The 16,958-nt window shown below is 42.9% G+C and overlaps 1 protein-coding gene across 1 annotated transcript in view; it reads left to right on the top strand.

Moving 5' to 3' along the window:
* Positions 1 to 7,033: 7,033 nt before the first annotated feature.
* Positions 7,034 to 16,958, top strand: part of GTF2F2 (general transcription factor IIF subunit 2) — a 77,742-nt gene continuing 67,817 nt past the window's right edge. The window contains exons 1-4 of the mRNA XM_054271774.1: positions 7,034 to 7,179; positions 13,634 to 13,707; positions 14,219 to 14,237; positions 15,010 to 15,154. Coding sequence (XP_054127749.1) covers positions 7,114 to 7,179; positions 13,634 to 13,707; positions 14,219 to 14,237; positions 15,010 to 15,154 — 304 coding nt within the window. The 5' untranslated portion in view covers positions 7,034 to 7,113. The remainder of the gene's footprint in view (positions 7,180 to 13,633; positions 13,708 to 14,218; positions 14,238 to 15,009; positions 15,155 to 16,958) is intronic.

The raw sequence follows: 16,958 nt of genomic DNA, 5'->3' as shown, positions 1-16,958 counted from the left end.
TGGAAGAGAAATAAGACTTCTTTATTCCTAGCATTGTTAGAAAGATACCTTCTCTTTCACCCCAGAAATTCGCCATGTGAACAAAGAAAGTTCAGGTAATTTAACGAAGGGGTTAGCATTCATCTTTGTTAGAAAAAGCTTCAGTGACTCATCCTCAAGAGTATATGAAATGAAGAGCTGACCTGATCGTGTGGGGACTCCAGAAATGACAAGTGCATGTGAATGTGAAACAGGGGGTGAGCTTCAGGAGGGAGGAGGAAATATCCCACAAGCTGCAAGTGCTGATTTGAGGACTGCTGCTGCCAAATGCTCAGTCTCTGGAAGAAAGTGTTCTCAGAGGTAAGTCTGCACTTTTCAGCAACAATCAGGCTATCAAGAAATGGCCTCTGATAATAAACAATCCTAGAATTATTGTATTTCTTACCCCCAGCCCCATGTGTCATCTGCCAGAAGATAAAATTAAACAACATGAGGCCATCAAGATTAGCTGTGGTCTCTGCCCCTCTCATGACCATTTGGCCCCCATGTTCTCATTGGATTTTCTTAATCTCACTGATTTTATTTTCTGTTTTCCTTCGTTCCTTTTCTGTTTATTTTCCTCCCACTGACTGAAATGTCATTTCTGTTCCGTTTTTTTCATGTTTAAGTCATAACAATTAACTAGAAGGCAAAATTTCAGACCTTATTTAACCTCATCCCTCAATGGAAATCCAGTAAAATATGATCCAATTGAAGGTCTGTAACACTTTCTACTCATTCCAGTTTATTTATTTCAATTTGGTGGGAAAACTGTTCTTTGTGGCAAAGAAAATGTATTTTGCTCTGGTCTGTAATAGCATTGTTAGCTTATACTGAAAGGAGACAAACCACTCTTGCATAATCATATTTATTAGATCATTAATGCTGTTTTAGAGAAGTGCCAACGAGCAGCACATAGGAAAAAAAGTGAGTTATCAGCAAGGCCATTAGGTGGAAAAACTTTGGAGGGAACCCGCAGGCAGCACACAGCAGTAATGAAGCAGACACCTCTGATGTCTCCAGTTAATTATCTCAGTGAGAATTTGTTGTGAGGTGCTGCTGTGGCTGAGCTGCAACTAGGTGCAAGGGTGGGACACGAGGTTAGGTGCACATGCATGTTATTAATTTCCTTTAATCACACCACTGACACATGAGGCATTGAAGAGTCCTAGAGTGATCACTTCTGAAGCAGTGACACCCACAAACTGGATGCCTTTGTTGCATTTAGATGTACACACAATCTCAAAATTGTATACACCTGTCTATGCTTTCAGGCTGGCAAGATTTCCAACAGAAGTGCCCTGTTTTTCTTTAGGAGCATTGTAGATTTGTTCTTCTGGTCAATAATGTTGTTTTTGCTCAGTTTAGTCACACAGCCTTCTCCCAGTCTCATTGGGAAGCTCCCTCTGCAAAACAGTAGTTCATTAGGAGATAATTTATGCATCAAAAACATACCTTGGTGACTGTGCATTGCCTATACCTACAAAATAAAGGGAATATCAGTAGCATAGAATCAAGTTTGTTAAATTATAACACAAGGGAAATAAATCCATTGAAAACATGTTTTTTGGTAGCTGAAGAGAAAATGCCTTGCTCTTCACCAACTTGTTAGTGGAAAGTCCAGGAGATGAATGACTGTAGATGCTGCTGACCTTTTGTGCTGAGGTAGTGCATTGCCAGAGAAGAAGATCAGAAAAAAATATAAAGGAGTGCAGGAGAACAGGTTAAACTCAGTTCTATGTAACATTTTCTATACACCTACAATGAAAAGGCACTTTAGAAAGCAACAAGTTGAAGAAACTTCACATTACCTTTGTACAATTACTAGATTGAAAATGTTGTATGCTTAAAGCTCCTTTTTGAGAGCCACTGGTGAAAAAGGCTAGATAATACTTTTTTTATGCCTGCGAGGCACAAAAAGTACTTTGAGTTAAAGAGATAATGCCAATTTTATGGTCATTAAAAAAATTATTTAAAATTAGGTTCAAACCTAGTACCTGAAATTCTATGACAAGGGTTTTCTTCCTTTGAAAAAAAATAATTTGCAGTTGCGCCTTTCAATTTTCTCTCTTCCCCCACTCCCACTCCTTCCTTGATATGGTGAAAATCCTAACAAGCAAGATACAAGCTGCCTGCAGTCAAATTTACTGCACACTGTCAATATGATGGGAGACATGGTATGGGTTGGAACTGCAGGCAGATGTGCAGTGCCATTAGTGTGAAAACTAAGTGTTCTCCAATACATAGCATAGATAAAAATGTGTGGCTGTAAATATATAGAAAGAATTAAAAATTATAAATAAGTGAATGAAGGCTGCCCTCTGTTCAGAACTGCCTTTTTGTGTTGTGTTTTGCAGCAGAAATGCCATGTTGAAGATTTCATACTGCCTAGGATTGTAATGAAGTAGGAGCTCAGCCCTGTGCTTGATGTTTTCCAACTCTCTGCCACAGAACAGCTTGGAGTAAACAAGTCTGTTATTAACATGTTGCTCAAAAGCAGTTTGAAAACACAAAAGCTCCAACATATATTTTGGTCTTAAAAAGACACACTGAGAATTCTTTGCTGCCTCAGGAAATAGATATGCAGTTTGATGGGCCATGCCCTGTTTTGGAGTAAGTTACACAGAATTTCTTTTCTCTTATTCAAAAATAAACAATCATGATCTGCCCAGATGTTCTTTTCATCTTTGCAGATTATTTCTTTTTTCCAGATGGATGGAAAAATTTCCAGATTTCTTTTTTCCAGCTTACACAGACCAACTGTGCCACAAACAAGAGAATGATGCATTACAGTTGAAGATGGCAAAAGTTTGCCTTCCTCTTACTCAGGCAGTTCAAGCAATAGTAGTAGTTTTGAGATATAAGTTTGAGTATTTCTTGCACCCTCATAAGTCCATGAGGTCTTTGCTGACTGAAAATCCAGGTATTTGGAATACAGGAGAGATCCTTGCTGGCGGGCAGATGCTGTGTTGTACTTGTTACAGAGTAGGACAAGCAATGTTGTAACAATCTCCCTCCAGTAGCTTTCCTCTTCCAGCATGAGTTCCCTGCTCACTTTAATTTGTTGATGAGGAGATTAGCAGGCAGGAATGAGTGAAGTTAGAGCATCAGCTATTGGTGGAATAGTTTCCTGGCTCAATACTCCCAAACCAAAATCAGCTTCTGCAGGAGATTCCCTCTGTGCCTCGCAGCAGGTCTCAGCTCTGGCTCCAGACCCAAATATTTTGACCCCATGGATGCCCAGCACAGCACTGGTGTACAGTGCTGAACTCTGGGAGCATCCAGATGTGGGCACCACTCAGCTCCTCCAGCATGTGGAAACCTCTCTGATGGTGCCCATCACTGATGTCTTGTGGCACCACCAGCTCCCAGGAGCACATCTTCCCTAGTTCTTGCTGGGCTTTGAGGAAACCACATGGGTTCCTAAATGGCAAACTCCCATCAGCTTCAACAGGGCAGCACCAGGCCCTTTGCATCTTCTGCTGTGCTGGTTTTCACCGAGCACCACCAGGCTGCATCAATTAGCCTGTTCCTAAAATGGATGAAGAGAAATGCTGTGTGGCTGCTGATGACACTGCTAACTCTTCATCTCACCTAACTGGACAAGGGGAAAATAAAGAGTGAAAGGGTGTGCAAGTCTGAATTTGGCCATCCCTCTTCTCAGACACATCTATTCCCATGCAAGCAAGAAGAAAATGGGTGACTAACACACAGCTCTGCAGCTCAACAGCTGGCCCCTGGGTCCTCCTCCATGGCACTAAATGTGTCCCTGGCAAACACAAGGTTGAGATTTTAAATGAGGAATTAATGAAAATGCACTCTTTTTCCTGCTTGTTGTCCCTTTAAATTCAGTTTCCATGGAAACAGCTATGGAAAGGCTGCCTGGAGGAAGCCAGGAGAGATCTCTGCCTGGCCGCCTTCCCCTCTGGGCTGCCAGCTGAGCCACCCCAATTGTCAGGCTTTTAGCCATCCCAATTGTCAGAGGTTATTGCTATTGTCACTTACACTTGGAATATGAGCGATGACTCCTCATGGATTCCCTCTCTAAGGAGTCCTAAGGTGGTCAGCCCTGCTCCTGTCACCTGCTACTGGGCTCTTTGCAAGTGGAGCTCCTCTCCACCCATCTGGTGGAGCACAGGCCCATCTGAACCCCCACGACAATGCTTTGCTGCAAATGTCACCCCTGTTAGAGACATCCAGTGCACTGCTTTTTTCTTTTGAAACGTAGCAGTGCATGTGATTTGAGTGCACAGACTGAGCTGGGAGCAGTGGCAGAGGGACAACTTTGTTGTTAATTCAGTGTTTATCCCGGGGGAACATTTGAGATCCCTCCTGGAGTACTGCATCCAGCCCTGGGGTTCCCAGCACATGGCAGGCACCAACCCATCAGATAAGGTCCAGAGGAAGGAAACTAAAATGGTCAGAGGGCTGGAGCACCTCTCCTATGAAGACAGGCTGAGAGATTTGGGTGTGTTCAGCCTGGAGAAACAGAAGCCCCAGGGTGATATTTTTGTGGCCTTTCAGTACATTAAAGGGGCTCACAAGAAAGAAAGAGAGATACTTTTAATTCAGGGCTGTAGTGAAAGGACAAGGTGCAATGGTTTTAAAGAGATAGGTTTACATTGGACATCAGAAAGAAATGTTTCCAAATGAGGGTAGTGAAACATTGGAATAAATCATCCAGAGAAATTGTGGATGCCTTATGCCTAGAAGTGTTCAAGGCCAGGTTGGATGGAATCCTCAGCAACCTCGTCTAGTGGAAAGTATCCCTGCCCAGAGCAGGGGGTTTGGAACTAGGTGGTTTTTAAGGTTCCTTGCAACCCAAACTGTTCTATGACCTTCTGAGCAGGATCCAAAGCAGACTGGAAAGCAATGGTGTTTGTCTGTGTAGATCCATGCTTTTTCCAGGTGAACAAAACCAAAGGGTCTTATACCTACAATATTTGGGGTGACACAGTCCCAGAAAATGAGGCTGGTCTTACTACTGTTGAGATGCACCCACTTCCATTTTTATTAGCATTTGAGGAACCTCTAGTAGGTCTATGTAAGGTTGTCTTAAAGAAAACTGAATTTTCAGTGGAAGTTGACTAACAATATAAGACCTATGACCTGTCCACCCTCCCAGCTGAGTTCTGCAGACAAACACAGTTCCAATGTAAAAACAAAAGCAATTTTAAAATGTGATTAATTTAAAATGTAACTAACCCTAGTCAACATAATAGTTCAGTGTTAGCCATTATTGCTTCAGATACATATAAAAATGTTGTCCTCCTTGGTTACCTAGATGATTGCCTATAATTAGAAAGGCAGACTCTCATATCTGAGATATAATACTGAGATCATTTTTTTGTGAGCTAGATGAGCAATTTCTTGCATATTGTACCAGAAAAATCCTCTGCTTGCTGCTGGTACAGACTCAGATGGAGTATAACCTTCAATGTTGAACAACCAAGCTTCAAAGAGGATGTAAATTTCTCCTGGGGGGAATTCAGAGAGCAATGAACATAAGCCAGAGGTCTAGAAAATAGACCTATGAGACAGAATTGAACAAACTGAAGTTATTTAGTGTGAGAGGAGGCAAATCAAAGGGCTATATCTCAGTAAAAGGATGAAGTAAAGAAGAGAGGAAGATAATAAAATGCATTCCATACCATAGAATCATAGAGTGGTTTGGATTGGAAAGGACCTTGGAGATCATCTAGCTCAAACCCCCTGCAGTGGAGAGTGACACCTGCCATTAGATCAGGTTGCTCAGGGCCCTGGCAAACCTGGCCTTGAACACTGCCAGGGATGGGGCATCCACAGCTTCTCTGGGCAACCTATGCCCGTGTCTCCAGCGTGTCCAAGTCTTTGTTGTGCCCAGAGTGGACAGAAGGTAGATAACAAGGTTAAACTGCAAATGGGGAAAACTTCCCCAGGGATAGAGACAGCTGTAAAATAAGGACTTAGGTCTTTCTAAGCCAAATCCCACATCTCAAAGTAGGATGGGCAGGTGCTTTCTCTCTCTTGACATAGGACATTTTCAGTGTCTGAGATGCTCTCCTATCTTCAGACAGCCTGTTCCAACACTTCCTCATGAGTTCCCTTTCTGAGAAGCTAAGCTTAAATTTCTACTTTTTATTCCCAGGAACTCATTCACCAGCTGTGTTTTCCTCACTATTGTGGCCTTTGGGCACACCATGATGCTCTGATCCCTTTCACAGGAGCTGCTCCGCTAGCCACCATTTCCCTCCCAAACAGAAGGGCACAGTCATGGTACCCATGATGCCTCCTCTGTCCAGGCTTCTCCTCCAGTTCCCCTAGATCAAATGCTGGGATAACTCTTCTGGTACCAGGAGGGAATAACTTCCTGCTCGGCTCTGCGCTGGTGCTGCCTCACCTTGAATCCTGTGTGCAGTTTTGGGTGCTGCAGTGTAAGGAGGACATTGAGCTGTTGGAGAGCGGCCCAAGGAGGGCAATGATGGTGAAGGGTGTTGCAGGGAAGCTGTATGAGGAGCGGCTGAGCTTCCTTGGTCTGTTTACTTGGAGGAGACCGAGGGGAGCCCTCATCGCAGTTACAGCTTCCTCATGAGGGGAAAAGGAGGGGCAGACACTGATTTCTTTTCTCTCATGACCATTCTGGAGGAACAGCCTGAAATTTCTCAAGGGAGGTTTGGGCCGGATATCAGGAATAGGTAATTCACCCAGAGGGTGATTGGGCACTGGAACAGCTCCCCAGGGGAGGGACACAGCAGAGCCTGACAGAGCTCAAGAAGCATTTGGACAATGCTCTCAGGCACGTGGTGTGACACTTGAGCACGTCCTGTGCAGGACCGGGAAGTTGATGCGATGATCGTTACGGGTGCCTTCGAACCCAGGATATCCTGTGACACTGGAACTTCCTGCGGCCATCACGGATTCCCGCCCCTTCCCACGGTCCCGCCAGGGCGGGGACTCGAACCCGCGGCCCTGACCCAGCGAGGGCCCGCCCCGCCGTGCAGTGCGAGCGGAGGAGGTTTGTCCCTCGCGGGCCGCCGTGCGCCGGTGCGCTCCGCTGCCGCGCTCGCCGCCTCTCGTCTCGTCCGCCGCCCGGCTCGGCCCGGCCGCTGCCCCGCCATGAGCGACAAGGGCGAGCTGGACCTCACCGGCGCCAAGCAGAACACGGGCATGTGGCTGGTGAAGGTGAGGAGCCGCCGCCGCGGCCCCGGGCCCGGCCCAGCTCGGCCTGTGGTAGCCGGGTGCCTCCGTGCGTCCCCGCCCCGCCGTGCCCGGGGTGGGCGCCGTGAGACCGGGGTTGCCCGCGTCGGGCTCGCCCTGTGGCCCGGGACAGCCACTGTGCCTGTTCCTCTCCTCGGGGACAGCGCGGGGCCGGGCCCGGATGCCCGCTGAGTAAAGGAGACACCGCAGGGAAAGTTGGGCTGCTGGGGAGCTACCACAGAATCAGAATGTTGAGGGCTTGGAATGAACCTTAAGGATCATTCAGTCCCAGCTCCCCCTGCGGTGGGCAAGGACATCTCCCACTAGACCGGGTTGCTCAAGGGCTTTTCCAGCCTGGCTTTGAACATTTCCAGGGATGAGGCACGCACAGCTTCTCTGGGCAACTTGTGCCAATGTCTCACCACTCTGGCATCTCTTCCTTGTCCTTGCTAGTGGTTTGTGATGAGCAACAAACATGGCCGTGTAACTTTTATTTCCTGAACACTTTGAGCGCTGGAAAAAGTTTTGAGTGTGCCCAAATTCACGTCCTGATAAAAAACTACATCCAACAAGGAAAGTAAATGCCAGTGTCTTGTCATTACAGCTCTCTTTAGTGCTAGTGAAATACAGCTCTGGTGGAGGGGCTGTGAAAAGGTACTGAGGGTGTCAGATCAGACCTGTTCGGTGCAGGGCCACACTCCAGCCTGGCGCCACCACTAACAGGCTGGCCCTGCGCTGTTCCCTGGAGTCAGTGTCTTTGCTGTCAAGACGTTTTGCTGCCAATACCAGGCATTGTTTCAGAAAGGAACTTGAAGCTGATGGGGGAGCGTGTGCCCTGCCTGCTTTGAGTCCCCTCTGGGCATGCTCCTCTTTTTCTAGACCTATGTTTATTCTCTCTTGAGAGAAGGAGTTCCTTCCTCCCATTCCTCCTTTAGGGATAAGTTCAGACCATCAGCTTCAAAGACCCTGTGGGGACAGGGGGGTACCCAGATACTCGTCCTGGGCGGTGAGGGGGGTGTAACACTATCATACTTCAGCTACCAAAACTTCTTGCTGTGGCCCTTAAAAATGGTTGGGGATTTCAGACTTGCTTTGCTGTGCAGAATTTTTGGTGGGCAGGTTGCTGCATCTGGTTCCTCCTCTGTACTGACACCTGAGTGTGTGATGTCACAAAGCCACAACAAGCACTGTGCAACTGCTCTAATTGTGGTAGCTTTTCCTGGGCACTGTCAGTGACTGCTGACAGCAGAAAGCTGCAGAACTAGACCATGACATGCTGAATGACAGGATGACAAAATGGCAGATGAAATTAAGGGTTGAAAGATCTAATCTGGTGTGCACACAGAAAAACAATCCTAATTATAGGTATGCAGCAGTTGGGTTTCTGCTGGTTGTTGTCCTTCAGGAGGAGTGGTTTTCTTTTTTCTGTACAATGAGATAACTCTGTAAGAACATGTCAAATGAGCAGAGTCAACATTGGACATGATTACAAAAGACACAGAAAACAAAGGAGAAAATATTATTGTACCATGATGTTGCTTCTGTCTGGAATGCTCTGTGTAGCCATGGTCTCATCCCCCCTGCTATGGAAAGTGTACAGTGCAACTGGGAACAGAACAGAGGAGAGCACCAGGTCTGCTCCTGGCAACAAGGAGTGATGGCTGTGGAGGGAACTCCTAAATGCTTTGTTACCTTTTAGGCTGGCAAGAGGATTGATTTGGAAGTCTTGTAGAGATCTGAAGCAATGAGTAATGTCACGGGTGGATAAGGAAGAAGTGAATAGGTAAAGATGAACAAGAAAGAATCAGTTCAAACCCTAGAATTAGAGGTGTGTCAGATTAATTCATTGGTGGGGCTCAGCATGAGCCAAGGAGGTATACTGTTTTGCACAATGTGTAGTTAAACTTTGGAACTTCTTGCAGCTGGAAATTCTGAATTTCAAAAGTTTACAGAAGTTCAGACACAGTTAGTCAAACTCAGGCAAGAAAATTGAATTGAGAGATTAAAAAGTAATATGCTGCCAAACCTCATGTCTGCTAAAACACCCTAGAAATTAGAAGAGCATGCTGGGGAAATAAATTTTCTTTGTGTGTTCCTCCTGAAGTAACTGCTATTGGCTGCATTTGGAGACAGGACACTGAACTTGCTTGTCCTTTAGTCTGATACAGTTTGGTGTTTCCTGAAGCAAGGAATTTTCAGGCACATTTGTGCTTACAGTTGGTGCCACTCTGTTTAATGAGAAAACAGGACTGAAAGGAAAGCTGGAGTATTACTCTTCCAAGTAAATGTTGATGTAGTCCTTCATGCATGTGTTCTGAACTTATGTCTGTCTTCTTGTATTGTAATGATAGTAAAGAATATTGAAAAGATGCTAACAGTGATAGACCATAACATGGGGTAGGCAGGATTTTATACTTTGATTTCCTTTGGACTTGAGCTTGGAAGCAACCACATCTGTTAGTAGGACTTCCAACTCAGTGGCAAGACAGTGCATGGTACCTCTACTTTTTTTCTTCACTAGCTGGGACAATGAGGATGAATTTATCCTTCCTTTGGGGGAGAGAGCATTCAGCTCTGATGGAATAAAACACCTGGCTTATTTGATTTCCTTTTAGCATGCATTGTGCTAGCACAGGAAGTATTCCAGAGAGACTACTTAACAGGCAATAAAAAAATGTAGTGGTGAGTATTTTAGAAGCATGAGCAGTAAAAGGAGGTACCATAAAGAGAGTGAATTACTTTAGTACAAATCCAGAAAGGCACTAGGTTTTTATTTCTGTGTTTTCAGTGAAAGCTAAGGTAGAGAAATAGTAAGACTATTTGGTTATGTACTTGTGGTAAAGTGAAGCTCATTTAGTGTTAGCCATTAGAATGTTAATTTTCTTGTTCCCTGAGTGTCTTGGTCAGATTTTTAAATTTAATCTGCTGCATTGTTCTATAGCTAGAAAGAGGATATATTTATTTAATTCTAGTTTGTATTTTCGAAGAAAAATTTAAACATAGACTCTGACATCAGCCTTAGCTTCTGTTGTATGCACTGTGTATGTATTGCTATATAGAGAAAGAGCTAATTTAGTTTTTTGCAGAAAAGTGGAAGTAGTTTGTTACAGAGAGGGCCTGCTTGAGTTTTCCCTTCTGAAGGGGGGCAGGAAGCTGTGCCCAGGCTGAAGAGATGAGTGGAGCAGGGGCCCTCGTGTCCTACACTGCCTGTAGAGTGCCTTGTGTGCTGCAGCCTGGGCAGTGCTGTGATGTGAGGAGCAGAGGACAGCAGCAGTGGGAAGAGGGCTTGGAGTGATGCTCCTTTGTATGTCAGATTTGTTCTAGTGATCAAACTGTCATTTTTTTCCTTTTTGAGAGAGAAGAATGTTCTTACCTACAAACCCCAGAATAAAGACCACTTGTCCTGAAAGGCTGTGTTCAGTTGCCTTTCATTGGGCAGGCACTCTGTCCCCAGGTCACTCTTTCTGTGCATATGCAGTTCTCAAACTCCTCCTGTGGGATCTGTGAAAATTCTGCCTTGTAAAAACAGGTTGCTCTTGATTTCTGTGTATTCTTTCAAGGATTGTTAAGATTTTGAAACCTGGCTCTTTACAGTAATTATTATGTTAAAGTTAAAAGAAAGGTGCAAAATAAGATGTCTATGGCATTTAAGACTTTAGTCTTTCCTGATGGTTTACATCATTAGCATGTGGGTGTGTGAGTAGCACCTGGTTTTAGCTGAAGTACCTGTGGATAGCTGGAAGTAATCCTTTGATCACAGCCCTTCATAACCCTTTGTCTTTCTCTGCATGGCCTCTGACTGCAGGTAGGCCAGCAGAAAGATGATTAAATGCACTCTTTGAGACTTTCCTATGCAGTATGATTGATCTGCAACCTCTTAATCTGACTTAATTCCCAGTCTGAATGTATTATATGGCAAGTCAATGATTTTAACACCATAAGAGCCCTTCACTCCTTGTCCACTCATACTGAATGTGCATCTACCTTATTATCTGGCAGTATAAATAGAGATTAGGTGCAAGCATGTAATAATACTTCTGTTGAGTAGCTGGAGCATGTCACAGCATTTATCTTGAGTTTAGAAAGAAAACAGTATCTGATCTGGCATGGAATCTGTTGTAGAAAGTTACCACTTTGAAAACTGGAAATATATATATCAATAGATTGTGCCAATTCATGGCTTTCTGTTGTGCTTTTGTGGTGTTTTTGACCAAAGTTGTCTGAACTTTATGGGAACCTGGACTACCATTTAGTTTGTCTGAGGAGTTGGAGGCATCTGGATTTTGTAGTTTTTCTACAGGTACTTCATGGGGTGCTATGAGTCTAAAGCTAAAAGTACTAACTAAGCCCCAGTTCCAAGAGCTGGAGTTCTTGAAGAACTGATAACTGCAAAGGTAGTGTTAACTTAATTTGAGCTTCAGGAAGTTAGGAGGTTGTTCTTTGCCAGTAAGTTATTGGAACAGACTCCTTTTCTCCTCAGCTTTGTTTAGTTTTACTCTGTGCAAGACAAAAATTAGGCTTCCAAGTGCTTCTTTGCTGCTTGAAAAAGAAAATGCCGCAGGCATATCTTAGTGTATCTCTCTTCACTACTGGCTGTGCCTCACACTGTTTTTCCACGTGGGCACAGATGTTTCCAGTAGCTCTGGACTGCGTGAGCCAGGACAAACTTTGCTGTGCCAGTAAAGAACATGGCTGTGAAGTTCTGAGGAGTGTGCTGCTTGCCAGAGGCCTTTATTGTACGTTTTGAGCCCAGGTCACCCGATGCTGCAGATACTACAGCCTTTGCAGCTGAAGGAATTGGTGTGTAGGTGAGGTAACAGCACTGCAGCAGCTTTTAATTCTCCATTTATTCAGGTCTTGTTTCTGTCCCTGGAATAATCACGACTTTGTGCAGCTGTTCTGGAAAATAGCTTGGGGAGCTGCTTTGGTTGTTCCACCTGCTAAACACAAAATCATCCCAACTAAAACATAGAAGTCACCCACTCCTCCTAGCTAGATCAGTCTGCTCTTTCCACATACTGGCCAGCTGCACAAAGACTTTGCTCAATGCAGTGAAGAGCTGCGAATGAGTGATGGGAGGCAGATTTGCCTAGCGTGGTTCTGCTGTTGGAGGAGTGGCAGTAGACTGTGGTTTACTGCTCAACATGTTTGAGGTTCCCTGACTGTAAGCCTTCCCTTCACTCCAGAAATTGCCTAACTTCTCATCACTGTGATTGGTTAGTTGATTTTTTTTTCCCAGAGAGATGATAATTTCTAATGAATATTTAAAAGTACAATTTTATCTGATAAAATATTGACACTCCTTAGTTTAAGAATTTGATGCTGATCTTTTTCTGCCTTTTATGATTGGATAGTAGCATTTGAGATTGAAGTTACTAAGATTTTTCTCTCATTTGAGACTCTACATTGGTGTTATTTTTTGTGCTACATTATTCTCTTTGCTCTCTCTGAGTATATATACACATATGTGTATTTATGTACATGTGTGCATGTATGTCTATATAACAGCTCGTGAAGTGGGCTTGTATGAGCTTCATAAAGTTCAACAAGGCCAAGCACAAGGTCCTGCACTTGAGTTGGGGTAACCCCCAGTATCAGTGGAGAGTATCAGAGGAAAGACTGAGAGCAGCTCTGAGGACAAGGACTTGGGAGTGCTGGTAGGTGGGAGGCTGGATGTGACCTGGCAATGTGCACTTGCAGCCCAGAAAGGCAATTCTGTCCAGGGCTGCCACAAAAGCAGTGTGGGCAGAAAATCACAGGAGGGGATTCTGTCCTTCTGCTCTGATGAGATCCCCCTGGATTGCTGTGTCCTGCTCTGGGGCCCCCAGCATAAGAAGGATGTGGACATGCTGTAGCAGGTGCGAAGGAGACCCCAAAGATGATCAGAGAGCTGGAGCACCTCTTCTGTGAAGACAGATGGAGAGAGCTGGGTCTGCTCAGCCTGGAGAGGAAAAGGCTCCAGGGACACCTTACAGGTGCCTTCCAGCTCCTCAAGGGAGCTGGTGAGAAAGATGGGAACAGTTTTTAGTAGGGCCTATAGCAGTTGGACAAGGAGTAATGGGTTTAAGTGAAAGGAGGGTGGATTTAGGCTAGATGTAAGGAAGGAATGTTTTATAATGAGAGTGGTGAGGCACTGGCACAGGTTGCCCAGACAAGTTGTGGATGTGGCATCCCTGGAAGCATTCAAGGTCAGGTTGGATAGAACTCTGAGCAAACTGATCTAATTGCAGATGTCCTTGCTCATTGCAGGGGGTTTGGACTTGATGTCTATTAGGGCCCCTGCCAATCAAAACCGTCTATGGCTCTCTAATGTCTACTATATTTAGCTCATATTTTCTTCTGAAGTGGTCAAGGTAAAAGCATTTAAAGTATTTACCCATACACAGTTTATATGTTATTTTAAAATCTGCTCTTCTTGAATTCTGTTGTCTTCTCTTAGGTCCCCAAATACTTGTCACAACAGTGGAGTAAAGCTTCAGGAAGAGGTGAAGTGGGAAAACTAAGGATTGTCAAGTAAGCCTTTACATTTACTGGTTGCATTTCTTAGAATTACCTATGTAAAATAAGAATATGTTGCACCTGTTCTAAGTCATAATCCTCTTTGTTGCCAATAGTGTGCATATTTCTCTGATATATGATCAGTGTTTGCTTGTGTAGTGATTAGGAATATAAATTGTACAAAATTATACTGGGGAGTCACTCTGTCGGGCTACAGGAGGTTTGATTTCCTAGGTTTAAGGAAACCTAATTGCAGAATTTGGTTTTATTTACATGTCTTATTTTGCTGCTTCTGTTTTCACATGCTGACTTTTCCTATTTATTCTTGGGCATCAGCATAACAAAAATTTGAATAGCCCTGAAGATAAATAAAAAACCTAGAATTTGAATTTGGTTTTTTTTAATCAGGAAAGCTAAACTTGAGGAATTAGGCTATGGAAACATTAAATATTTTTAATATTTATATAATTAGTTATTATAATAAATATTTATATATTTATTAAATATTAAATATTTTCTTTTTCAGAAATCAAGGAAGAACAGAAGTAAGTAATTGCTAAAGTTTATGCTTTGAATTCTAAGAAGTGTTTAAAATGTGCTGGTTTCTCATGTCACTTATTTCTTGTTATACCTCTAGCAAAGCATTGTACCACAGAATCAGGAAGAGAGAATTCTGTTAGTAGCTCTGCCCATAGATGCCTGTGTAACTTGCATCAGGTCTCTCTGTTCCCTCACTTTGTTTACCTTCTCTTCAGACACTTTGAGATGTGTTAGTACAAAAGGCTGAGGAGGATGCACAGGAAAAGCATGTGGTGCTGGTGTGAAGTATCCCTCTTCAAGCTTCCTTAGCTTCTCTATTGAGTGTACAATGTGAACATGGCAAAGGAGCTGTGTTTAAGCCTCTTCTGGGCTATATGCAATTCAGGAGTCCCATGCTAGTAGCACTTGGTGTGGTACTTCAGCACTTTTTCTGGAACTCAGCTGGCTGTGCAAAACATTTTTCAGCACTCATACTGAGCAATGGCTGAAAACTTGTTATGCCATGTATTTTAACAAGTAAAATCAAGTTGTTCTCTGACTTCAGGAGGAGGTAATTTACAACTTTTTGAAAGCTGAGTAAATTTCATTTAGAACATGAAAGCTTTGAATTCTGTATTTCGACAAGAGATCAGTGTGGAAGGACTCTTATATTACTCTTTATTTTTGAAATAGAAATATGCTATACTACTTGTGTTTTCTCTCTTTTTGTTTCCCCATAACTTGGGAAACAGTGTAATTGAGTCTGTTTGGTAACACTGTGGCAATTGTGACTGTTAGGTGTCATTTACTTTGAATGAAGAGCTTGCAAGCATCAGTGATATTGGAGGAAAGCCTGCTTCAGTCAGTGCACCAAGGGAACATCCATTTCTTCTGCAAAGTGTGGGAGGACAGACCTTAACAGTGTTCACAGAAACTTCAGTAGGTAAGTTAGAATTAAAGTTGTTATGACTTTTCCAGTATGTCTGCTTTCAATAATTCAGTGCTGTAAAAGATAGAAGACTTGTAAGTAAGATTTTGGTGTTTTCTGCGTAGATAACGCTGTTGTAATTTTTTTGTGTCTGTCTGTTTACTTGTGTGATTGAACAGCTGATTTAAGTTCTCTGGGGTTATCATGTACATTTTATCTCTGAGTCTGCTGGAGAGAGCAGGGGGAATGTGGAATGCAGTGCAGAGTGCAGTACATTGTGTACATTCTCCTTTAGGGTTTTGACTGAAAAAGCATGGTTTTGTGTTCCCACGAATTTTTTGTATGAACTAGTATTTGGTTTTTTCTCCTTAATTGGTCTCTGCTGTGAATACAATTCTGTAAGAATGCTGATTTTTCCTCTGTTCATTTTTTAAAATTTAATCAGTTAAACCTTGTGCATTTCCCAGCAAGTAGAAAGGGTTATTTGAGGACTGTGGATTTACTGAGTAGAAATTATTATTTTAACTGGGAGCAAAGGGTGGTTAGTTACATGAGAAATGATTGGGAAGAAGCACTGACTAAGCATAGACCCTGTCAATGCTGTTTGTCAAAATTGTTTTTGTTTGAGATTAGCAAGCATAACATACAGTCAGTGAGTTTTCCTGAAACTAATTTAAATGCAAAATGGCTAAAATATTCTGCTCTTGTGTTTAAGTTGGTACAGTGACAGTACACTCAAAAATGTACTTTACTGTGCTTTTCTTGCTTGAATTTCTTTGTTTTGCAAAATGAACATGACACAAATATTCCAAATTCCAGTCAGATTCCTTACAGGCATCTTATTTCTGAGGTTACACTCATGTGCTTAAATGTGTAGGCCTGTTTTGAGCTCCATGTCCATTTTCAACAAATTTCAAAGTGAACTATGGCTGGTGGGAAAAAAGGTGTCTGAAGGGTGGACTGTACAGATGTCCCAACTGAAGAAAAGGCTGCTGCTGTATTGGATGCCAGAAAATCCCCATGGAAAAACCCACTAGACTGACCATGAAAACACAGTCAGTAAGAATTTACATATCTCTGCACATCAGTCATTCCAGAGTAAGACAATAATAACAAATTGAAATTCATTCATTCCTAGGTTCACAGATCAGTATGAATCTTCATATTATAATTAGCATATTTTTTCTGAAAAGCATGTTGTGTCCTTTTTCTTTTTTTAATCTGCACCATGTAACACAAGCAATATATCAGTTTCAGCCATGGGCCAAAGATTAAACTGGTATGGAACTGCAGATGTTATCTAGAAGGGTGCAATTGAAGAATTAGGCAAATGAAATATGGACAAAAAGTGCTTCATGCACTACTGCTCTCAGTCAATACCCTTATTGAGGACTGACTCAAGTCAACCAGAGCAAATGGCATAAAGCAGTTGGGTTTGTTTTGTACAGGGTGGGGTTTTTGTTTGATTACGGGTTTGTGATTTTTTTCCCCCCTCCACCATTTTGTAAACACATTGAATATCCTAAGATCTATTCTCTATGTTGTCCTTTAACACTGGGATCCTTGTGTTGGAGTGACTGTCTTTTTGATGGCTTTTCTGAAATATGCTGTGATCTTGGAAGATGCTGTAGGCAGTTTATATATTCTGGATAATTCAGCACTTCACATTGACTCATCAGGTCGTTTAGAGCAAGCAAAAAAGATCAAATTTGACAAGTAATTTAATATTTTTTGCATGATGTAATTTCTAGTCTTCTGAATGGATTTTCTGTAGGTTTTATTTTGCTTTGTCTTAACTGAACTATGCTTCTCCTACTTG

Source organism: Melozone crissalis, unplaced genomic scaffold (genome assembly GCF_028551555.1).
Source record: "Melozone crissalis strain CALT ecotype California unplaced genomic scaffold, PUWL_Pcris_2 ptg000013l_1, whole genome shotgun sequence".
Lineage (NCBI taxonomy): Eukaryota > Metazoa > Chordata > Aves > Passeriformes > Passerellidae > Melozone > Melozone crissalis.
This window is presented reverse-complemented; position numbering and strand designations above follow the sequence as displayed.